The 24163-nt window shown below is 40.3% G+C and overlaps 3 protein-coding genes across 3 annotated transcripts; 1 reads left to right on the forward strand and 2 right to left on the reverse strand.

Moving 5' to 3' along the window:
* Positions 1-8436: 8436 nt before the first annotated feature.
* On the forward strand, positions 8437-9324 carry LOC108954473. Its single transcript, XM_039300189.1, has 3 exons — positions 8437-8445; positions 8639-8821; positions 9154-9324. Exons 1-3 carry the CDS (start codon positions 8437-8439, stop codon positions 9322-9324), a joined length of 363 nt encoding a protein of 120 aa, XP_039156123.1.
* Positions 9325-13753: 4429 nt separating this feature from the next.
* On the reverse strand, positions 13754-15611 carry LOC104415360. Its single transcript, XM_010026639.3, has 3 exons — positions 15461-15611; positions 15273-15355; positions 13754-15154 (listed from the first exon to the last, which is right to left on the reverse strand). Exons 1-3 carry the CDS (start codon positions 15545-15547, stop codon positions 14140-14142), a joined length of 1185 nt encoding a protein of 394 aa, XP_010024941.2. The 5' UTR covers positions 15548-15611; the 3' UTR covers positions 13754-14139.
* A 1019-nt stretch (positions 15612-16630) lies between these two features.
* On the reverse strand, positions 16631-20714 carry LOC104415361 (ankyrin repeat domain-containing protein 13C). The gene is made up of 3 exons (XM_010026640.3): positions 20309-20714; positions 18132-20047; positions 16631-17378 (listed from the first exon to the last, which is right to left on the reverse strand). Exons 2-3 carry the CDS (start codon positions 19719-19721, stop codon positions 16992-16994), a joined length of 1977 nt encoding a protein of 658 aa, XP_010024942.1. The 5' UTR covers positions 19722-20047; positions 20309-20714; the 3' UTR covers positions 16631-16991.
* Positions 20715-24163: the final 3449 nt, after the last annotated feature.

Below are 24163 nucleotides of genomic sequence, written 5' to 3' on the forward strand. Positions count from 1 at the left end.
TTATTCTTCAAAAAGTATATCTTCATTTAACTCCGCAATAACTGGATAAGCTTTGCATAGAGTATATCTTAACAAGCTGAAGTTATAAGATCACAACAAGGGTCGATCTTAGTAGCTTCAAGCAAGGTTGGCAAGGTGGAGCCTCATTTGAATCTAGTAAGGTTGCCCCTCATTAGATCCAAGCGAGGGGGAGCCTAGCTTGAAGCCAAAAAGGTCCACCCTCGTTGGCCTCTAGCAAGGGTAATCCTCACCACTCATTGCCATTGGCCAGTTGCCGGCCATTGTTGAGGCCTAGTGACTGACAAAGAAAGAATAAGAAAATAAAAGAAAAGGAAAAAAATGCAAAAAGTAATCTGAAAAATAATAAAATTCAATAAAAATAGTCAATGTCAATATCAATTATGCACATAGGATAATCAATATCCATATCAGCGATTTTCAGCTAAAATTGATGAAATTGACTATATTGATAAATTATCAAAATATTTAAGATTTAATTGGTCAAATTAAAAGATTTAGTACTAAATTAACACAAATATAAGAGGCTTATGACTTTTTTTGGTATTTTTCCAATTTTGTCCATTCATCGATTAAATCCAAAGCATTTTGATTAGTATGGAGAATAGCCCTTTGAAATAGGTTTGACCAGGTCCTAACATCACCGCCGAGGGCAATTTTTTCTTGGAGAGTCGTTCCACTTCAATTATCACAAGCATGATAACATATCAAAAGGATGAATTATCAAAATCTCCCATCTTTTCGTCTAACAAAACCGATATTTTTCAATAGATTAAATCGTATTCAAGTAATCTCCATTATGGCCGAAAGACCATATTAGCTAAATCTCTTTAGGAGAATCTTTCAAAAGGCCCCATTAATTATTGATATTGTGAATTTTCTAATCATGAGATAACATTTACATATGTTTCTCTAATAATGTTCCAGTTTCGAAGATATTACTAACCGTAATTATACAACTACGCTTCCGATTTTTGTCCTTAACTCTAAAGAATGAAAGCATCCAATGATGCAATTATTCAACAATGAAGCTATAGGGAGAATGGTAAAACTTGCTTGCTGGTCTCCTACGCCAGCAACCCCTTCCTTATGATGAGACCTTTTTGTCAATTTTCAGATTGAATCTTTAAATATTCTCTTTTGATGAATTATAATGCTTCGTTAGGATTCTTGACAATGCAGGTGAGAAGGGAAGAAAAAACAACACCGATCCGACAAATCATTATGAATCGAATCGAATTGAATGAGATCCGGACCAAAAAGACCCGAAAATTTCAGTTCGGCTATTTTTAACGCTCCTAAATAATAATGCTGATAGTAAATTGTCAACCTCCATATATAATGATTGTGATAAGCATACCGTTCGAATATTTCATTGTAAACAGATCATTTTTTCCATGTATGCGTATATGTGTGCATTTTTCTTTTATTAAAAGAATGTAGGCATTTATTTAGCTTTTTGCAAGCCGACACAATTGTGGGACGAGCACCAATGCATACTTTAGGTGAAATATAGCAGTTGCACAAATTTATATCGTTAATTCATTTGATATTCTCAAAGCCAAGAAACTATAACCTAAATTTGTGGTATCCAAATCATCAAATAATCAAACATGTGCACATATAGATAATAATTTACGGTTGCAACTTAACCCATGACACCCCTACCGCCTCTTTGGCAATCTTTGTCTTCACGGCATTTTTAAATTCTCAGCATGTGTTTAAATAAGGTAATTCAAACTGGTGTGCGCTTATGGAAACTGAAAAATGAAAGTTTTTCAGGGTGCAAATTATAAGGAGAACACGCTTTGCCTAGTACCAAGAAGAAGTCAAAGTGAAAATGCATAAACATTCTAAAGCTTGTAAAAAGTACCAAAAGTAAATGAGCACCGCCTCACTTCTTCCAGTCGTTATTTTGTGTCGGAAGGGATACGAATAAGATCAGATCTTCTAAATTCATGACTCTTTCAACTCTTCTGCAAGAAGAATCAATCTGTCATACTGGTAAATATAGTAGCAATCAAGTCATATCTAAACTGAAACGATGCTCTTCATGACAGTGACCATATCGCATGTCGTCGACAATGGAAGATTTGCAAATTGTCTCGTGATCGGATTCCAAGAAACTCGTCCTCCACCATCTATGTCCATGAAAAGCTCGCCATTTCTCATGAAGCCATGAAATCCCATCACTAATCCACAAGCCTCGAAAGTATATAACTTAGTCCAAGACTCAGGCACACCGTAGTCGCTCATGACCCAAACAGAACAAATGGAATGCAATTCGGGATGCAATTCAGGATGCAGAACTACATCCCTGCGATTAATTAACACAGCCAGCGAGTCATTCAACACTGCTACAGACACTCCTAAAATGACAGCCTCGTGCAAAAGTTCTTTCGCCTTGTGCAGAAGCTCTTTCGGCGGAGCCATTTCTTCGAATACCTCACTGGCCACATTGAACGTGACTATTGCTCCGTGTCCACCCTCTTCCCGCGGATCACCGATCCTAGAAACAAACCAGTGCATATTCCCATTCAAGAAGATTGCGGGTTTATGGTTGCAGAAAGTAGGAACCCTGCATTTTAAAGTCCTCCAGGAATCTGTATGGAGTGAATAGATCTCGACTTGAGGTTTTATCACGCCGAAGCATCGACCGCGAACATCTGGAAAATGGAGAATCCTTACAATCTTATAGTCATGAGACCTAGCGTCAAAGCCAAACCCTGAAACTACATGAGCAGGTCGATGCTCCGGACGCCGTGGTCGAACTGGCCTGTACTTTCTGGTGAACAAATTCCACAGATACATCGTCTGACTATGACCACTTTGGGAGATTTCTGTGATCCAGATCAATCCATTACACGAACCCATAAAACCGTAACAGTTGGGAGGAGCAACGAGGGGAATTTCGATTCGACACTTGGATGGCACAGTAAGGGACCCGTTGGAAAACAGCGAGCAGCACAGGCTCTGGACAGGATCGAACCGATCCAGACACACGAGATACCAATTGGCGGCATCGGAATGTTTCAAGTGGAGGGCCACGAAACAAGGGTGATTGATGATGGTATACCACATCCGGGAAACGCACCGGAATCGGAGGAGAGATTTCACCGGCAATCGCTTCATGATCTCGAGGACCACAATTTCTTCAGGAAGCGAACACGAACAGATGATCATGGTTAAGGCACCCATTCTGAAGCTCCAAAGAGTGTTCGCCCCAACAAATGTTTCCTTATAGATTACAGTTTCTCTAAAGTAAGGATAATATTTTAAAACTTAAGATTAACCTTGAAGATATGGACTTATCCGCACAATTAATTCGGACGGCCTAGAACGAATCTTCCTTTTATCCTTCCTTTTAAAAAAAAAAAAAAAAACCTTTAAAGGTAAAGACTAGGGCAACGAATGCGTATTTCCATTTTCAAATAAATTTTTAAAGAGTTCTTTAACAAAAGTAAAAAGCCTACAAGAACAACTTTTTGATATCTCAATCTATAGATGAATATTTAGTTTTGCTTCTGATATCTCAGTCTATAGATGAATATTTGGTTTTGCTATAATTTCTATATAGATAATAGAACGACAATGTAGAATAGTTACGGGGCCAAAAAATAAATATTTCAAAGCATCTAAATCAATCATGATTATTAATATATACATAGTACATTTGATTCGGTTATAGACAATAGTACTTATTATACAGTTCTTATATTAGGTCTATGTATCATGTTAGATTAATGTCTACCGTTTGAATTCAGATAATGATTTTACCAGCCGAATTTGTTAAGAAAGATTTTCTTAGACAGATTTAAATCTCATGCATGGAGGAAGTCTTTAACTAGAGATGAAACATTGGACGCTATAAGATAAAAGATTTGGGCTCATCTATTACAAATTTTATTATATTTTGTTTATGAAGGAAAAGAAAATTGTGTAAGAAAGTAAAACGAAGGTTTTCTTTTCCTTTCACTGCAAAGGTCAAATCCTTTCTGAAGAAGTGGGACCAGGGTCAAAATTGTTGAACTTGATCCACACATATGAAAGCAAAAAAACGAGGGTTTCTTCCTTGCTGAGCCCCACATGGGTTAAAATAGAAGGAAGCTACATGTCCAGAAGCCCACGCGATCAAGAAAGAAAGAACACGAGTAAAAAGTCAAACGCTGGAGTTCTTCTTATTCTTGTTTTTTTTTTTGGTGTATGTAGAGTGTTTTAATTTGAGGTTAAATGCGGAGTGATTTTATGCCGTGAGTTTACATTCGATTGTTTATTTATAAACACTGTTGGGTTTTGGCTTAAATCTAGATGCAAGAAACATTCGAGCGTTTAAACGATTGTAAACTCTGATTCTCCAATTATAATAGATTATTTGCTGTCGGCTTTCTCTGTGAATTTAGGTTATGAATTCTCGAGCATATGAATGATTATAAATTCTGATTCTCCGATTATAGTGAATTATTTATTACTAGCTCTGGTTCTCTCCATAAACGTAGGTACTGATATTTGGATTGAACCACATAAATCTAATTTCCTTATTATTTTTTATATAAAAGTATCCCCGTGTTAATGATCTCTGTAAGTTGATATGTTGAAGATGGATCGAGGAATTGATATCATTCCTATATCCTCTTGCTATTTATGTCCCCTGTGAAAGCAGATACAAGCATTTACATTCTATGACTTTTTATTTATTTATTATTATGTCAAATTATTCAAATATATATATATATATATATATATATGACATTTACTATTGCGGCTCCATAAATAATTTGATTAGATTCTTCCCTTTGTTTGATTTTTATTTTATTTTTTATATATAGTTTGAGAATATCGTTTCTATTCACTTGCAAATAGGGCTTGAGGTATTTTTTTCTTTTCTTCATCATCTCTACAATTGATCTAAGTATTTGCATCTCGATGATTGCATACCTATAGTACTTGGATAAGTTCATCTACTCTTCAAGCATGATGGAAAATATCCTTCGATTTTTCTTTTTTATCCATAAGTTGCAAAAGACTCGACATTTGTTACGTCCCTCTTTGATAGGTTTTCCAAAAAGGATTAACATGTGCCAAGGGATGTTATTTTCTTCTGCTTTATATACTCAAAGAACTATTGTTGCGATTATAGGTCCTCCCCATCATGTACTTTCTTTTGTGAAATATTCTCCCGTCGATATTGAGTAAGTTGAATCGTTAACCACACGAAAACAGGAAAAAAAATAATTTCAAATTCATACCTGCCTAATATTGCTTAAAATGGAATTCGCTAATTAAGCTAGAAAACGAGGACGACAAAGTATCAGTATATCAAAACCATCATCGCTTAGTTTTCTTTATTAATAGAAGTTTCCAAAAAGTGAAAAAATAATCTCACTTTAGTCTTGCTCAACTCACTCTATTAGCATATAAATATTTGATCAATGACTTTTCAAGCATTTAACAGTGTCAGCACTCTCATGTCGACTTCTTCGATAAAAAAGAAAAAGGAAAAAAATATGGCACAACTAAAATACTTGGCGTACCGACAATACATTTCAAGAGAAAAAAGATCATGAAACATATCTTATCTTATCTGTTTTTTTATTTTAATTTTAATCTAGAATATTTCAATGATTTCCCCGTTACAAAAAGCTAGTGGTGTGAAGTATATATTGCCAATAAGGAAAACTTTTAGTTGTGATACCCACGGTGGTGATTATGCTATCGGAGATTTATTTTGCTACTGTATATTTTGCTGATTTAAGAAAAAAACAGTGCAACATAGGGGATGATCAAGTTAACCGAATAGAAATCAACAGAAAAGATACGAGAGCGCAAAAATTAGACCTACACGTCCAAGCTTTCTCGGAAAATCTGACCTTTCATTTTCCATTGCCAAATCTTTATTTCCACATGAATATTCATCCAAGAAAATCGAGTTCACACGAAGGCTTATGCACGAAGAGAACCAACTAAGGAAGTGCTTAACAAAACTCTAAACGAAGAAAAAAGCCCGAGAAAAGAAACTAATCATCGTCCTTTGCGAGAGAGAATCCCAAGAACATACTGCATCATTGCTAAGGAGTTGGTGGTCTCTCTCTCTTCCGTCTCCTTTCTTCCTTCTTTTGCATCTTGGCTTTCTTCTTTTCCTTACCTTGCCGTGCTAATACCTCGAATGTTTGTTCCCATTTCGTCTCCCCCGATCCGCCGGCAGCACTCTCATGCGGGACAGCATCATCATCACCCCTCCGCGCCCACGATCTTTTCATCGATTCTTGACCTTGAATCGCTGCACTTCGATCTTCAGCTCCAGGGTTGGACCCGAGTAGTGGCCACTCCCTCGAACTCGTGTCAGTGTTCTCTACCGGTTGCACATCTTCCATCCTCGTAGCTTCACTCTTTACAACTTGATCAGAAACTTCTTCGGTCAATTGGGATGATCTTCCTGCTTCCGAAGCATTGGTGATTCCGCTCTTTTCGCCCGCGACAACACTGTCGCTTTCCATTCGAGGCGATCCCTCTGCCGACTCTTGACCTTCAACAGTCGCTTCTTGATCAGGAGGAACGACATTCTCTCGCTCTTGTCCAGAGTCAACCCTCGCCATTTGATCATCAACAACATGACCGCCGCGTTCCCTTTGATGCGATCCTTCAGTTGATTCTTGATCTTGGATTGTCGCCGTCTGATCATCAGGAACATTCTCTTCCTCTCGTTCAGGGTCGACCCTCACAGTCGAATCGCCTCCATCTGGATCAGCAGCGCCACCTCTTCGCAAGCCAAGAATGTTCTCTGAAGCTTGCGTATAGTAGGAAAACCCCGGTACTGAAAAATTAGGCTGTGGAGGTGACTGCGGCGGTGTTGACGTTCCTCCAGACTCGTCGCCACTCCCGCTTGCCCCTTGCGAATCTTGGGCTCTTTCCATGGGATCAGAAGTGGGAGGAGAACTCACTGGGTTCTCTAAGGAAGAGAAACTCGTGGGGCTCCTACGGCAAACTTACGCTCTGTGTAGTGGTTTCTCTCTGAAACTCTTGGGAGTATAAAATATAGAGAATGGCTTGCGGAGATTTAACGGGCAAAGTGTCGATCTCTTTATATAAGCGCCAAGTTCTTTGAAAAGCCGTTGGAAATACAGTTTTTTTCGTTCGTTTACAGTTAAAGAAAAAAACACGTTTTTCGTTCGTTTTCATTCATCAAGAAAAACGAAGCACATTTTACTCAAATTTGTCAAGAAAAGCACATAGTAATCATTATCTCTTGAATATTTACAATCTTAATACAAAACCCATATTTTTTTTTAATGAAAAATAAAGAGAGTTGGCTAATAATTTCTCGGTTTCACCAATGATTGAAACCCAAGTAATTGGGTGGTGTAAGTCACTAATAGTGTAAATTTGCTAATTTACTCAGTAAATTAAAAGACTCCAAATCCAAACTACATCTTAAACGATGTTCTTCCGAGTCCCGGGCGTCAGGTAGCTGCAAGCGAACAACAACAGCATGGATTAGATGGGATTTTTGGAACAACGTATCTCAGAAATAGGATCGACCTTATCTTTCAAGACCAATGCCCCATTTTTTGAATAATTTAAGCCAAATATTTCCAAGATTCCTTCAAATTTAAATCAACAACCCTCCAACCCAATCTTTTGAATAATTTATGCCAAACATTTCCAAGATTTTTTCATATTTCATTGCTACGCATCTGTCGTGCAGTTCTTCATGCATCAATAGTTAAATAACGAAAACATGAAAATAACTTCAATAATGAGTAAAATCGAACTACTTCAAAATTCCAAAGAAAGCATAAAAACAGATCAATAATCATCAAATTCCGAGTTATTCCTAAACACTTTGCAAATCAATTGGACAAGGGATCGACTTTTCCTCCTTCTCCTCGACTTTATGCTCCTTTCCTTCTGACGGCGCTGCTCCGTTGGTCGATTTTGGTTTCACGGTCAAGCCAAAATACTCCTCCGGTGATGTCATGAAGTAGGAAAAATTAGGGCCATCATCTCAATTGTGAATCTCCTTGATTATCTTGAGAGTAGTCTTTCCACTGAAAAGCTTGCAAGAACTCTCTCTCTCCGCTGTCGTAGTCTTTCCCATGTTTTCACGTCCCTTGTGCTCTTCAAACTTGCGCATATCTTGAGCAGGGAACAAGTATGACACTCGAAAATCTGATAGACGAGTCTGAGTTGACATTGCTCATGCACGGGGTTCCCGCCACTGCTTTTGCGATAGTTGTGGCAAGCATTGCCAGGGTCCAGTTTATCGATGCAATAACATTGTGCTCCACAAATCATGTGCTGAAGCGCTATCGAATTTAAACCCCTCTCACCATCAGCATCGACTTATTCTTGTCGGTGAACCTCCCTCGAGCGATTGCATTGTCTGTGGGGAATTAATGACAGGCAGGATCTGCTACCGCTATGAAGACTGTAGCTACCTCAAACTGCATCTTTCTTGTGTCCAAACGCCAACTCTAAAGCATCCACTCCATGCGCATGGTCTTACTTATTTTCAGAGAAACGCAACCCCAACTTACATTGCAAGGCCTGCGGCACGACATGCGCGGTTGACCTCTACTGTTGTGAGTTGTGCAATGTCCATATTCACTACGATTGCCTTCAGATACCACAAACCATCAAAAGCGACCATCACATTAATGTGTTGACCCACCACGAATCAATTGTTGAAGATGATTCTGGGGAGTACTACTGCGACATTTGCGAGCAAACAAGGGATCCGGAGCTATGGGCTTACTATTGCAAAGTGTGCGACTTGATTGCTCACGTTATATGTGCAGTATCTCCGGTAAGTTGATCCTCTGGGTATGCAATGCCGGAAATGGATATGATCAAAAAAGGTTGTAAGCAATAATCTAATGCATCAAATAATGGAAGATGAAAACAGATACATCTCCTAATCATTAGCTCATGTTGAATATAAGTTTATAAGAAATTAGGACCAAGGTCAGTCGAAGTTTTAGTGTATGAATAATTCAAAGTACATGGAATACGTATTATCTGCAGCATAGAAGTCAAGAGCACATGCACATAAACTATACTCTCTCGTAGGAGTCGCCGTTAACCATTTTACGATCATTTCAGATACAATAACTAAAGGAACTTAAGTCAATTTTTCAGGTGAAAGAGAAACCTGCCCTTGCAAAGCTGGATGAAAAAATTGAAGGCGTACAGCAAGAAGTGGACGTAATGAAAGCCAATGTGGAGGAACTGACGGTGAATCTGGAGCAACTGACAGCAAAACTGAAGGCATCGCGGGAAAAACTGAAGGCTTTGAAGAAAGAGAGCTGAATTAAGAAACATGTAACTTATTAAGTGTTTTAAGTATGCGTAGAAGCGTAGGCTGTCACAATCGTAAAAACATGGGACCATGTGTTGCATTGCCCATGTTCCTCCGGTGAACTCGAAGGTCCTGTGTTATGCTCTGCAGGTTACCGTGGCAGTCAGTGTCTAATTCATCAAATCAAGTTGACGCCTAAGCCTGAAGTTTACCATGGCATTTTGTATCTAATTCATCAAATCAAGGTAACACCTAAGCCGTCACTAAAGAAAGTTGTCCGAAGTTATAACTAAAGAACGTAAAGGGAAATTTGAATTTTTTTTATTTTTACTTCATATCTCTATTGATGTACCAGTTAAATAGATACACAGTTACATGATGAAGGCAAAATTGATTCATTAATTCAAGGAAAGTATCCTCAAATTGAAGAAAAAATTTTAAATTCAAAAATTAGAATTTTTGAGAAAGACGGAAGAGATCCAGTTACTAGGTTTTAGGATGATATGTTATCATCCCCCCACAAGTTGAGCACGGTAGACTGAAGGTGAAGCTTGGTCTGCAAAAATCTGATGCAATTAGAACTCGGAACCTTTTGTGAACAGATCTATAATTTGATATTTGCTGGAGATAAATTGAACAGTGAGTCTTATGCCCAACTAGTTCCCTGACATAATGAAAATCAACAGCAACATGTTTCATTCTTGAATGAAAAATTGGATTGTAAGCAAGCAAGGTTGCTGAAACATTATCACACCAAATAGTGACCGGCGTAAAGAATGGACTATGCAGTTCACGTAACAATGACCATAGCCAAACTAATTCAGCTGCAGCGTGAGATAGACATGGGTACTTAGCTTCAGATGAAGAACGGCTACCGCTGCCTATTCTTAGCACTCTAGGAAATGGGGTTGGAACTAAATAAAATACAGAAACCACCAACAAAGCATTGATCGATGGGGCAGCCTGCCTAATTGGCGTCGTGGTAGGTAGTGAGGTGGTGTTAGCCTGGACGAAAGTGAAGACGGTGAGTGATTGTACCTTTCGAATAACACAAAGTGCATTTGAACGCCACAAGGTGATCCTTAGTTGGAGACTTTAGGAACTGACAAACTTGATTGATGGTAAAAGAAATGTCAAGATGCGTCATGGTAACATACTGCAGCGCTCCAAGTGGGATCCCACTGATAAATAGTGGGATCCGATAGTGGAGGGCCATCACCTTGACCAAGTTTTTGAGACATTGTAAGCATTGGGACTAGTTTTTGTCCGTCCATGTTTGTATGCTCCAGAACATCCATAATTTACTTCACCTGATTAAGTTGTATGCCTTTGGAATTATGTGTCATTTGAACACCAAGAAAATAAGAAAGAGGTTCGAGGTCCTTCATGCGAAAATGATGGCCAAGATATGAGATTAACTGCTGCAACGCTGAAGTATCATTGCTAGTGAGTATGATGTCATCAACATACAAGAGGAGATATAAGAGTATATGCCTTTGGTGGAAGATGAACAATGATGGATCAGAGTTGGAGGCGACAAGTCCAAACTCATGGAGTTTTGAATTAAACTTTTCATATCAAGCTCGAAGGGCTTGACAGAGGCCACAAATGGATTTATTCATGTGACAAACATGATTAGGTTTGCTTGAATCAACATAGCTTGGAGGCTGGACATGAACATTGTTTCCTACAAATCAACAAGAAAAAATTCACACTTGACATCTAATCGTCGAAGTAGCCAATTGCAAGAGACCACAAGAGATAAAATAATTTGAATGGTGGTAGGTTTTACCATGGTACTGAAGGTCTCAACAAAGCCAACACCTAGCTATTGATGAAAACCCCTAGCAACAAGGCAAGCCCTGTAGCAACTGATGGAGTCTTCGAGATTTCGTTTAATTGGAAATTCCCATTTTCAGCCCACTACATTCATAGCAAGATCATAAGGGACCAAAGACCATGTTTATTGTTGTTGAAGAGAGGTAAATTCTTAATAAACGACATGACGCCATTAAGAGTCCTTAACCACTTGAGAGTAACATGATGGCTCAAAAATATGGTTGGTAGTAAGTACAAGCGGAAGTGGGTGAAGGATGTATTCAGACCTTGTTTGCATTGGGTGAATGGATGAAGGAGGGACAGGTTGATTGTCAATAGGTGGAGGAAGGGGTTGGCCAGTGGTCTAGAAGGTAGGTTCAGTAGTTGATGAAGAAGGCACCAAGGAAGTGTTATTAGATGTGAGAACGATCTGTGAAGTAGTGGAAGGATTGCAATGAACATGCTCGATTTGAATGACTCTAAAGAAATCGATACGATGAGGTGGAAGATGCGAGCAATGAGTGGGAGTGAGGTGGGAGTAATGAAACTTAGTTTCATGAAAGACAACATAATGAGAAATGTATGCTTGACCATATAAGAGATCCATACAATGATACTCTTTATGACTAGAGCTATAGCCTATAAAATAACAGGGGGTCAATCAAAGTTGCAATTTGTTAGTATTGTTAGGTCAGAGCCATGGGAAGCAAGAGAATCAAAGGTTTATAAGTGTGAATAATCAGGAGGGGTGTGAAATAAGGCTTGATATGGGGAAAAGTATGATGTTGAAGTATGGGCATACAATTAATTAAGTAAATGGCTGTGGTGAAGGCTTCTTACGAAAATTCAGAAGGTTTGTGAGCATAGGTCATCATAGCTAAGCCAATTTCAACGATGTGGTGGTGCTTGCACTCCACAGCACAATTTTATTTTGGTGGATGGAAGCAAGAATAATGCCATATAATTAAAGAAAATTGTTAAAGGTATTAATTGTGAATTCGGCACCACTGTCTAAGTGAAATGTGGTGATAGTGTGCAGCAAAAGATTTTCAACTTGCTTTTTAAAATTAAGAAATATGTCATAAAAATAATATTTTAATCTCATAGGAAATAACCATAAATATTTGGAAAAATCATTGACAAAGATAACATAATAGGATAACAAGAACAAGATAATTGGGAGCATGGCCCCATACATCACATTGTAATTATTCTAGAGGACGATTAGATGTAGAATGAGACTTGGAAAAAGAAAGCTTGTGACTCTTCGCTCGACTCTTCGCTCGCTAACATGAAGAGGAAATGCAAGAGCCCGATTTATTGGAAACAAAAATGATTGAGAAAATGACCCATTGAATGTCATGAGAGGGGTGACCAAGCTGAGCATGCCACTAGTTCGTGGTGATGGAGGAATTGTCATGAACCTTTAAAGCGGTAGATGATGGTGGAGTACGAAGTGGGTATAAGCCTTTCTCAACTAGCCCGTATTACAGTATCCTCCTCAAGTCATTGTCCATAATATAAAAACCGAAGGCATCGAAGTTAAAGAGACAATTGTTATCTTTGGAAAAATGGTAAATAGACAGTAAATTGTGTCAAGCTATGGGTAAAATATAGATTTGAGGTGAAACGGTGAAGAAGATGATGAGATGATGGTGGAACCAACATGTGCAATGACCATATCATGGCCTTTAACTATCTCAACAGTGTCCTTACTATCATAAGCAGTTGAAATTTGGAGATCTTCGAACTTCGGGGTGAGATGATGAATGGCTTGCAAAATTGTAAGGAAAAAGAGGTTGAGCAAAGCTCTTAATGAAGTCCATAGGCATTATTAGTAACGTATTAAACTATAGAATACACTTGATGAAATCATTTATGTAAGTATGGAGTGAGGCGGCTCCTATGAGAATTGTTGATGGTAATTTCTAAAGCACTCATGAATAAACTACGCACTCGCATAACCTATTTATGCAAAACTGTGCTAAATAACAAATTTTGTGGGAGCGTAATGTAATTGATGAAAATTATTATTCATAAAAAGCAATTCTTTCTATGATTGGTTTATAGCCTAACAAGCACTAGTTTTGACGCAATACTATCCAATAACCCAACATTATTTCTTTCATTTCTTTTCAAAACCCTTTTGAAAATTGTTGGATATTTCAATAGTTTTCATCATTTCTTTCATTTCTTTTCAAAACCTTTTGGAATATGTGAAAGATTGTTAGATATTTCAACAATTTTGAAATATAAGCCACTAACTCTATAACGATTTTTTACCATCATCAATTTGTAATAGGTTTTCTCCCACCATTAATGTAAAACGGCTTTGTAACGTTTTATAACGGCTTTATAATAATGGCTTCATAATGTTTGATTTATTTTCATAAACCCTCCATTATTTTGTAACGATTTTATAACGATCATCATTTTAATTATCAATTGATTATGGAAAATGGCTCTCTTTTTTTTACTTACAAATTATTATTTCGACGTACTTGGAAAGTAATATCGATATATTAAAATGAGAATACTTTTTTTTTTCGACTAAGTCTCCTAATTGGGCCATGAGTTTGCCGTTAGACCAACCAACTTCAAACAGATTTTACAAATTGAAAACAGTGTGAATACAAATATTCATTGAATTTCGCAGAAGTTGAGTTCATCGAAACTGCCACCAAAGAAGTTCACACAGATACATATGGGAATGAAGAATAAAGCAATCTGAGGTAAACTTCAACCGTGTCAATGCATCTAAATGTGAATTGAAATCAGGGAATACGTTGCCAGATGTTACATACAAAAATAATAAAGGATAGCCTCCCAGAAAGCGTGCCTCCTAGCTACATGCCATTCTACCTCCCCTCTAAAGTACTCTCCAACCCGGCTGCAATTGGAGTATTCTGCATAACAAGAAAGCTTGTTAACAAACACTGCCAATTATCCAAAATCCACAGGTACCTCTTGTTCACATAACAAGAAACCTTGCACGAAGAGCATGAGTCCTACTCCACGACTTGCCCAGTGTGGCTCCAATAACTCCCCACGGTACCTAAAACAGGCAGTTCGTCAGGAGTCCGGCCTCTCGACCACCTCGGAGATGCACAAACAGAGAACTGCCCGACGTCTTCTACCGTAGGCACTCCAACTGGCTGGCCTCTGTCACTCCTGGGCGTGCTAGCTCTTTCTGATGGTGAATTTCCGACCGAGTCATTGCTACATTTGGACTTGGGTGTGGCTTCGGAATCAACCAACCAGCTCGAAAGGCTTGTATCAACTGCAATTTCTAGGCCAGTGAACCTAGAATTGTTTGAACCTCGTTTACCAAGGTGATTGGCTGGCGTGAAAGTGGGCTTTGGTCCAGTGGACAAGAGAACCCCTTGCTCCTTGTGGACATTCTCCTTGTCCTGGTTCTTTGTTGGAGAATTTGCTCTTGCTTTGACAGCTTTCTGCCGAGGAAGATTTTCAACTGGTTTTAACACCGAATCGGCGTGCTCGCTCCCAAATGGAACACTCTGGTTGAAAGCAGGCGCCTCGAGTTCATTCCGGCATGAACTCTTCGCAGGGAATGGACTGTTAACCTCCTCCTTTTCCCCAGCTTCAGCGACAAAGAAATGTTTCCTAGAATCTATCGACAGAGAAAACAGAGACTCGGATGATTCTTCTTCTGCCTCAAGCTCTCCATCACAAACGCCAACTCCGTCGTCTTTGACGCCGTCCTCTTCTACATCGGTGTCTTCAAGGTCAGTGCCTCCAAGCTCATCGTCACTGCTTGCGCAATTCGTGTACCTATTGCTCAAAGCGCAAGACGACCCATTTGATTCTACTAAAGTCGAACGACGAACCGATTCGCTTTCTCTCTCTTTCGCCTCTTTTACACCAATCCAAACATCACCAACCCCAACTTCTTCTTCTTCTTCTTCAACAGCAGGCAAAACCTCATAAGTCTTGACATTCAAATCAAATGCAACTTTCTTCTTGCCATGGTTGGGCTGCTCCAACTGCTTCTCATCACTCACACTGCAAAAAAAAAAAAAACAAATGACCCCAACTCCTCAAAAGACCGAAGTGATATTCACCAAGTAAAACGCCAAGAAAAATCCCAAGATGAAATCCTACACCCCACCAAACCCATTACCTTGAATCTGTTTTGATCTCAATGAGAGCTTCGGTTTCTGTTTTCTCTATGGATCTAGCGGGCAAAAGAGCTTTGGCCTGGCTCTGCGATGCGAAACGAGCCAAAAAGATCAGAGCTTTATGGCCAAAACAGAAGGGAAAGTAAAGAAGACAGAGAAATTACAGAAGAAAATAGTGAAAGAACCATACTTGAGGCTTGGAAGGAGAGATTTGAGCTGATCTGGAGCGCCGGTGATGCTTGGAAGCATTAAAACAACCCAAAAGGCAACCCATCATAAAGGGTCGAGATTCAAACGGCTGGTTCGCAAGCGTTCATTGACTTCTGTGAGAGAGAGAAGGTGGAAAGTTTGAAGGAGGAGAAGTAGGCGGCCCAAAAAGTGACCGTTAGAGATGCAGAAGCTATTTTTTTTTTTTTTTTTTTTTATTCCATTTGATATCTTCTCCAGTTGTGACTAGTCAGAATAAATTACGATTTATTTTAATTTCGATGTAAATTGCCGTGGGACATTCTTACATTTGACATCTATTATTTGGGATCCAACAATTACTCGTAAAAACATAAATTCTCTCTTAATTTTGTGGATATGAAATTTGTCCGATTTATCTTTCCAACAAATAAGAACAAAATCCCCAATACCTACTCTCTCTCTCTCTCTCTAGTCTCCCCCCACTTTCCATCTCTTCAATTTTACTGAATTTCCTTCTCTTTATTGCCCTTTTGTAGTTCGCCTTGTCGTTTTGCTATTCCTCGAGTGACCTTATAGCTGGCGAGATGTCAGGGTTCAGTGCCAATTCCATGATGGGATTGGACTAGCCGTTTTTGAGCATTCTTAATACAAGTTGAGATTACTTCGTGGTGATCCAGGAGCTAATTGGTTCCTCTAATGACAACTTCAGGATGAATTGGAAAGACCCTTGACGAGGTGCGATCCAGCTAGCTACTCCTCTGAGCAAACCCAGTTTGGCAAATCCATACAATTTGGATAACATGAAAGTTATCAGTATAGCTAATGCATTATCATTTATTCAAAGCGAACTACTGAGTTGTAAAAGTTCATTATAAGCTGCCGAACATATAATTAGATTGAATATGGTTAGACAAACAGGAGCAGAAGACCTCTAAAAATATCTAAAAAATGTAGAGAGGATAATTGAATATAGAGAAGCCAAGTCACAACACTTCCTAATAAGCTGCAACCTTATCTTTGTACCTTTAGAACAATAGAGGACTTATGAAACTAAAGATATCCCCACTCTTTTGAATTAGATTTACTGTCAATTCCTGCAAAAACCGAAACTACCCCCGGTCATTTTTCTCAGATCGAAAAAAGAACACTAACAATCGGGTTTTGCCCAAAAGACAGTTCAAAAAGAATACTCATCAATCATCATGACATGTTTATGGGGAACAATGGAAGATTTAGATACAAAGATCGTTGTTTGGCAACTACAATAGAAACAGACAGTTAAAGCAATGTGAAGATCGAATTCCATCACCGGCTCCTCATCACAAGGGCCATACAACAATTAAAAAAGATCCTGCTCTTCTTCTCGAGCAACCACTGATCTTCAACTCTTCAGGCAGACACAATTGCCCCCCAGAAATCTCTCCCATAATCTCTGAGATGAATTCCAACCAGAAGAATGATGTTAGATTTCAGACGCCATGGCCTTTTGCTCTCATTCCACACTGAGTTTGAAGCTATGAGTAACAAAGAAGCTATTGTTCTTCCACGTGTTCACTCCTATGTTGCCCCGCGTCCCCACTTCTGGCAGCCGCTGGTTTCTTATGCTTCCTGGTCTTAGCTTTCTTTGCTTTCATGCGACGTTTCTTCTCATTCGCATCAACCCAGGTGTAGTCTGATGGAATGTGGAACGGCTCAAAGTCATCTTTGTAACGATGACTATCGCTGTCACTAGATTGCCCACCACGACTCCCTCTCATCCAAGAAATCCATGATGTGGACCCTTCAGATTCTTTCGATTTCGCATCCTGGAAATGCGCTGGGCTTGAGGGAGGGGTTGAAAATTCTTCCAGGGGTTGAAGTTCCTCAAACTTTGTAAATGTGACAAGAACTCTGATGGTGGGAACAATAGGTATAGCAAGCTGCAACAAATATGCCATATTCAGTTAGGTGATCATCTGATGATAGAATGCAAGTGCCAACACCGCAACCACTGCCTTTTCTAATTTGTTTCCAAGTAATTTTCCATGGCAAAGTTTCTAGTTGTTGTAACCACAAGTTGTAAATCTGTTTGTCAGACATTCTTTGATGTCTTTGGAAGTTACTCATAACTTTTCATCATATTGTTTTCGAGAACAGTGATCTCCAACAGCATTTTATAACCTTAATCCAGCAGAAAAGGACAACCATCTAAGAAAGAGCGCAAGTTACAAGAAAGACATGATAGTTTCTGAAATCACAACCCCACAAATGCCAAACCCAGTTATGTAACAAGCAACAACAACATACGTCTCTTTAGCTTGACCATGATAAGTCTGGAATACACCAATCTGCAAGGTTTCTTGACTTTTTTTCGATTACAAATACCATTTGAAAACCAATCGCACATTAAAACTCATGACATGCCCCAAAGCAGTTTTACCACATTACTATTATGTACTGAGTGCCTCAGCCTCATGCACATGTACATCACACACGTACACTAGCAGATAACTGTTCTTAGAGATATAAGATTGCAACATGGCAAACCATGAGTTTGGTGTAACTGAAACACAGAAAAACATAATAAACTGCACCAACCCAAGCCATGATAGATCTGCCCTACCAGCCAAAACAAAAGGCTGGAAAAGCCAGTACAACAATAAAATTAGAACCAACAGATGCAGAAAACTTACCTTGACAGGAAATGTGCCCGATGGAAGTTTTGTAGTCAGAAGCTCCCTGAGTCTCCTAATAGCCTTAACTTTGTTGGCCAAGATGTCAAGCAAAGGTAAGAGCTCATCTGTTTTCAGAGGGAAGTCTGGGGTCAAATAAAGAACAGGTCTCAGACCCTTTTTATACTCACTTTCATGCTTAAATTCACCATTGGCCACTTTCTTCTTCTTTTTCTTGGAAATTTTCTCCTTTCCCTTCTTAGAATCTACCAAGTCATCCTTAGCAAGCTCGGAGGATGCTTTTTGATGATCCATTGACTTCTGATTGCTACCTTCCGGAGCCAACTTCGAGAACTTCCTTAATATTTTTGTATCATCAGAATCATCAGTTCCACTCTTTGCCCCCTTCTTCCAACCAAACCAGCTCTTCTTTTCCTTAAGAGCACCATTGGATTCACAATTTTCATGAGCACCCGCTGAACCATTTTCATGACAGTCATCCATTGCATTATCGTCATCCTCTACACCATCAGCATTTCCCATGTGGAGCGCAGATTCTAACTGAGCCCTCTCCTCAGCGGTCAAGACATCATCATAATCATCATTTTCACCACCATTAACCATCCTTTCTTCATCTTCCACAGCAAAAAGCTCCTCATCTGTCATAGCACCAGGAACCCTTCTCGACTTCACACTGACCATCACATGGAGCATATCATAGACTTTAGCTTTCCAATTCCCAACCATCTCAGTCCTTTCTTGCCGCCTCCAATTTAAATGCGGGACAAGCTCTGCTTGAGTAACATCAATGCCTGGCCTATACATATTCGTTTGAGACATTAAGGCTACCTCATGTGCAACTTCTGCTTCACTTGGTTGGGCACCAGCTCCTTCCAAAGCATTTGTGATTTCTTTCTCCTTGTGTGCAAGAACAATTAAAGACCCCCTGGGCAAAGATATGTTACCATCCTCAGAAGAATAGCCATCCCCAAGAAACAGAAAAGTCTGATCCGATCTCTGGATTCGAAAACCATCAAAACCGGCCAGAGTCATATCAGCTCGAAGGTTGGAACCACGCTTCCAGATGCGATACGTATCCGATGGAGCAATGCGACCAATAAATGGAATCACAGAGCTCTCAAAATGGAAAGTTATCTCCATATAGAAATCACGTATACGAGCCGCTGAAGCAACTATACGAGGAAGTCTCCGGCACCATTTGGCCCAAGCTAGGGGCTGGTAGTGGCGTGCAATAATCATAGCGATTGATTCCTCTCTAGTGCATACGGCTTCTTGCAGAGCGCTCCAGCCATTCTCATTCTGGAGACTCCAATCTGCACCAGCTGCCATCAAAATCTCCGCAGATATCGGATCCCGGATACGCACCGCAAGGTGGAGTGGGGTCTCCCTCCCGGGAACATCACGCCGATCAATGATGGCTGAGACAGCATCAGCCCTCTGCTCGGCCTCGAGGGATTCGGCTTCAGTGTTAACCTCGCCAGCCTTCGCAAGCCGCGGGAGGGAGGAAATAATGCGCTTGAGGGAAGTGTGGTCACGACGCAAAACCGCCAAGTGAGCAGGACTGTGGGCATACTTCGAGTGATCTTCCATCGCCTCTCTAGAATCCTTTTCTCCCCGTTCTGATTACTTCTAACACACACACAGCACCATTTCCGCAACAACCCAAGCTGCAGAACTAAAATCTATCCACCCTCCTTCAGTTTCAATGCAAATTCTACGACTTCCTATTCACACATCTAGACTTACAATTAACCACTTCCCATTCATCTCGAAAGTTTCAGACTTTCAAATCACCAACAGCAAAAACTCGAGCTTTCGCCGAACGCAATCGACCGCTCCAGTTCTACCCATCTCAGATCCTTCGGAACCCAAATTACGCCTCCGAAAGACCGACCGGCAGCATCACCCGGCGAGCACTGTAATTAAAACGAAAAACAAGAAAAACCACAGCGTAAAGCTCGAATCGCGCAACAAAATCCGAATCTTTTTTCGTTAAAAAAAAAAAAAAAAAAGGAAGAAAGCCTCGACATCATCGCGCTCACTTCGAACCAGCAGCTCTCGCACTGACGACAGCAATCGACCCTCTAAACAAACCGCTTTCAAAATCGCCTCTTTCCGAATCAAATCGAGCCCCGGAAAAGGACCCGAAAAAGAAAACCAAAGAAAAGGGCGATCACCTGCGGACGCGAGGCCAAGAACTCCAATCGAAGAGTCCCCTTCCCCCCCACACCTTCCCCCCGCGCGCGATCGAATCACGCGGCGTGGCCACCACCGATGCTGCTGATGATGATGGGGGAGAAAAAAAGCACCCGCCAGTCAGGGCGGAGACAGAGAGAGAGAGAAAGAGAGAGGGGGGGGGGGCCGCGATCCGTGCGGGGGCAGATCCAACGGTGGGCACGCGCTCTCTTCCCCACGAGGACCCTGAAGAAAATCCCCCGGGGGCGACCTTTTCCCACTGTTCGGCGGTGGCCCCGCAGGCGGACTCGGTCGTCGACTCGCCCCGACTCGTCGTCCCGCGACTCAGATCTCTCTCGCTCTGCTCTGCTCCGCTCTGCTGCTACTGCCTCGCGTATTGTTCAGGTGTGGGGGATGTGAGTAGTTTGTAGAGAAGAAGGAGAGAGGGGGCACCGTTTTCGCCAGTACGCCCCTGGAGTTGGCCCCGAATCACGAGACTGCCATTCGGAACCCGCGTCCGGAAGTGGGGCTCGAGTTGGGGCGGAATTACGAGAGTGCCGTCCGGCGGATTTGAATTTTTTTTTGTTTTTTTTGTTTTTTTTTGGGGGTAGATGCAAGGTAACGTCTTAAGTCCACAATGTCAATTTAAGATAATTCTATAAAAAGGCTTCGGATTTGAATTTGTCTTTTGGGGAAAGTGACGCGAATGGTCCGGCACTTTGATCGACATGCAATGCGATTTTTGAAATTTTAATTTGTTCGACACAATCCTGAATTTTAGCTTAATATGCGAAATATTCACTATTGTTTCTGAATTTAATGAAATGACAACGTTGAATTATTTCATACATTTTAGGAGTAAAGTTAGCGTAAACAAATTAAAAATATAGAGATTGTATTAAATATTTGATCGAAATTCATAAATTATATTGAATAAATTAAAAATTCAAAGATTAAACTATACATTGGGTCAAAATTTGGGAAATATCTTAATCAATATCTCTTTGTTTTTTTCGCATTAATTAAATTAATCGATTCGATTGATCGGGGTCAATTTGACTTTTTGGATGGAGATGCCGGACCCACCAGCGGGAGATCCAACGGCGGTGGAGCGACTTAGGTGGGGTGCGCGGTCGCGACCCAAGCATAGAGAGGGGACAAAAATCAAAATTGGAAAAAACGAGCGTGGGGGCTTTGCCAAAAGACCCTTTTGGACGGTTCCAACTTAATTTCTTTTGGAATTCTTCACCAACCGAATAAGCAAACTCCCTAAGATATTTTTACCCGCCGCATGACACGATGATAGTTTATACCCAACAATGTCAGAATTATCATATATCGGCGATGTAACGTCAATGTGTCATTTCATCCGGATCTGCATTTGCCGACTTGCTATCAATGAGATTCGAGTGTTTAATATTGTACAGTTTATACCGACACCAAAGATTATCCATGCTCCGTGAGATCGAAATTTTCTTCCCTTTTGAAACGCCCAGCATTGAGCACGTTGGCAAAAATTAGATCTATGCTTGGAATCCTTGAGGAAAAGGTAGATCTCATTAGAGAGGGATTGGATGCTAATTAAAGCTCGTAATTAATTTCCCTGCTAGGCTGCTACCGACACTTCTGATGATGAGGGCTGCTTTGCTGTGGTTTGCTATCTCTACCTTGGCTTCGAACCAAAGCCAAACGTGGCCTTGAAGAGTCCACGAGAGCATCCAAAAGGACTTTATTTTATTGCCAATCTTCTTTGTCCTCGTCGAGACAGCTTTGAGGTTTTGAGGAGACCGAGAATCGATATAATCATAGGAGACGTCTAAATCCCCTTGTGGAATCTAATTGTTTTTTGAAGTTTACTAATAGGGATGATGTGCGCATCAATTTAGATAAATTTCATCGAAGGACAACGACACTGGGTTGACAAAACCCATCATTCATCATAATGTATCAAGATTCTCTTCTCTTTTCTCAAGTCGGATTAAATTCACTTAGATAGCCCATTTTGACGGTTTAGATTATTCATCGTAATCACGAGCTTTAGAGGGGATGACTTTAGACGATCACGGGATTAGGGCTTGCCGTTGTCTGTTTGTGAGGCATTTTGCATGAATCGGAAATTCAAAGTATTTCCTGATGATTACTTTACACTTGACCATAGAAAAATTCAACTTCCGAAATGTCAAAATTGAGCAAACTACGAGACAATTCCGTGCACTCTTAGAAAAATTATCTATATACGGAGCAAAATTGAAACTTCTTTATGGAACAAGGGCTATCGGATGAGCAATGCGGACATTTATTTGGAAAAGAAGGTGTCCGGCACTACAATCGATGGATGACACATTCCAACTCGTCGCAATATGTCGAGTCACCATCCTCGAATCAAAACGAGCAACGTTTATACTTTAATATCGCTTTGGTCGCTTAACGTCTAATTAGGTATATGATGAAATAAGGGACTTTGGTTGTCGAAGTAGATCTCGAGGAACAATGAAGATGGTACGGTGGATTTCTTTTGTAGCTTTCCTATGACTTGGATCGTACTGCACTCAGCGTGAAGGGGGGTCCCAGCAGGGACCACCCTACCCAACAATCTTGCAGTGCTTCCGCTTCCGATTCCCATTCGATGATTTCTCCATCTCGGATCAACCTCACAGAAAATTGGGAAAGAAGAAAGGGAAAAATCCTGAAGAAGTAGGAACGAGCGTGAGGCGGCTAATGCAATCCTCTGTTTTTCGTACGTGCGCGATGCATTTATTGTTCTCTCTCTAGACCGATTTATACAATCCGTTGACAACCGAAAACGATTACTTCTCTCCAAGCGGTAATTTTTTTTTTTATTTGCCAAAAAGGAAATATGGTCAATGGATGTGAAGATCTTCTATTTAAGGCACTCATATTTATTTATCATGACATAATTTTGTAATCACGATCACTCGATGTTATTAAAAAAAAATGTATGAATGTATCGATCAAATCTAGGATCCTAGGTTAAAAAAAAAAAAAAAAAGATACCATTTTCCCATTCAATGTGACACCCCATGATTACTCGGCCCGAAATTTCCCCTGGATACACAAATTTTCCCGGAAAGTTTAATTTTCGTATTAATGAACTGAGAATTTGAAATATCCATGAGCAAAATGAGGTGTGAGGGTAAGCATAAAGATGGCAGGGAAATATGCGATGAGGTGTCTTTGGGTCAACCATTAGAAAGATGTAAAAAAGTTGGGAGGGAGCAACATGTCAAGAATTGAAAGTACTACCCTACTCTCGAAATAATGGAGCGGGATTGTGCCAATGAGAGGTCACGTTAAACGCTCCCCAGCCATTACTGCAACTTGGGGGCATGTTGGCCTCTGAGAACACATGCCCTGTTCTTCACCGTCCCTGGTCCCCTCTGGCCTCGTCTGCCAAACACTACCGAAGCCCCTCTCTCTCTCTCTCTCTCTCTCTCTCCTGTATTCAAACATTTCTTTTTATTTTATTTTCTTTTCTTTTCTTTTGGGGTTTTGCTCCTAAGCTTTGTCAGAGGAAAAAGCTTCCAAAATTCGACCTGAAAAAGATGGGGGCTCCCCTCTGCTTCCGGTCCTTCGCTCTGTACCCAACGAGTTTTAAGTTCCTAATCTCATCATGTCGTGCTCATTCCTAGACGACGTTATCAGGTATCCCAGATTTCATTATAACTAGCGAATCCTGCGAAATGCTGCCGTCATGGAATGGGGAACGAAATCCTGCGTATCTTCCTCTGATACGCCTACAGTCCGTGTTCCCGAGTAACCTAATCTCGTCCCCGGTCGGCGTAGTTTCTGAGGCCAGACATGGCCTGTGTCTCTGCTTTCACAGAAATCCCATTCGA

Source organism: Eucalyptus grandis, chromosome 8, assembly GCF_016545825.1.
Source record: "Eucalyptus grandis isolate ANBG69807.140 chromosome 8, ASM1654582v1, whole genome shotgun sequence".
NCBI classification, from domain to species: Eukaryota; Viridiplantae; Streptophyta; class Magnoliopsida; order Myrtales; family Myrtaceae; genus Eucalyptus; species Eucalyptus grandis.

Coding starts and splice junctions, on each gene's coding strand:
- LOC104415361 (XM_010026640.3), bottom strand. CDS start 19,721: ATGGAAGATCACTCGAAGTATGCCCACAGTCCTGCTCACTTGGCGGTT. Junction 17,379..18,131: donor CGGGCACATTTCCTGTCAAG/GTAAGTTTTCTG, acceptor TATTTGTTGCAG/CTTGCTATACCTATTGTTCC.
- LOC108954473 (XM_039300189.1), top strand. Junction 8,822..9,153: donor TTATATGTGCAGTATCTCCG/GTAAGTTGATCC, acceptor TCAATTTTTCAG/GTGAAAGAGAAACCTGCCCT.
- LOC104415360 (XM_010026639.3), bottom strand. CDS start 15,547: ATGATGGGTTGCCTTTTGGGTTGTTTTAATGCTTCCAAGCATCACCGG. Junction 15,356..15,460: donor TCTCTCCTTCCAAGCCTCAA/GTATGGTTCTTT, acceptor TTCGCATCGCAG/AGCCAGGCCAAAGCTCTTTT. Junction 15,155..15,272: donor GAGATCAAAACAGATTCAAG/GTAATGGGTTTG, acceptor TTTTTTTTGCAG/TGTGAGTGATGAGAAGCAGT.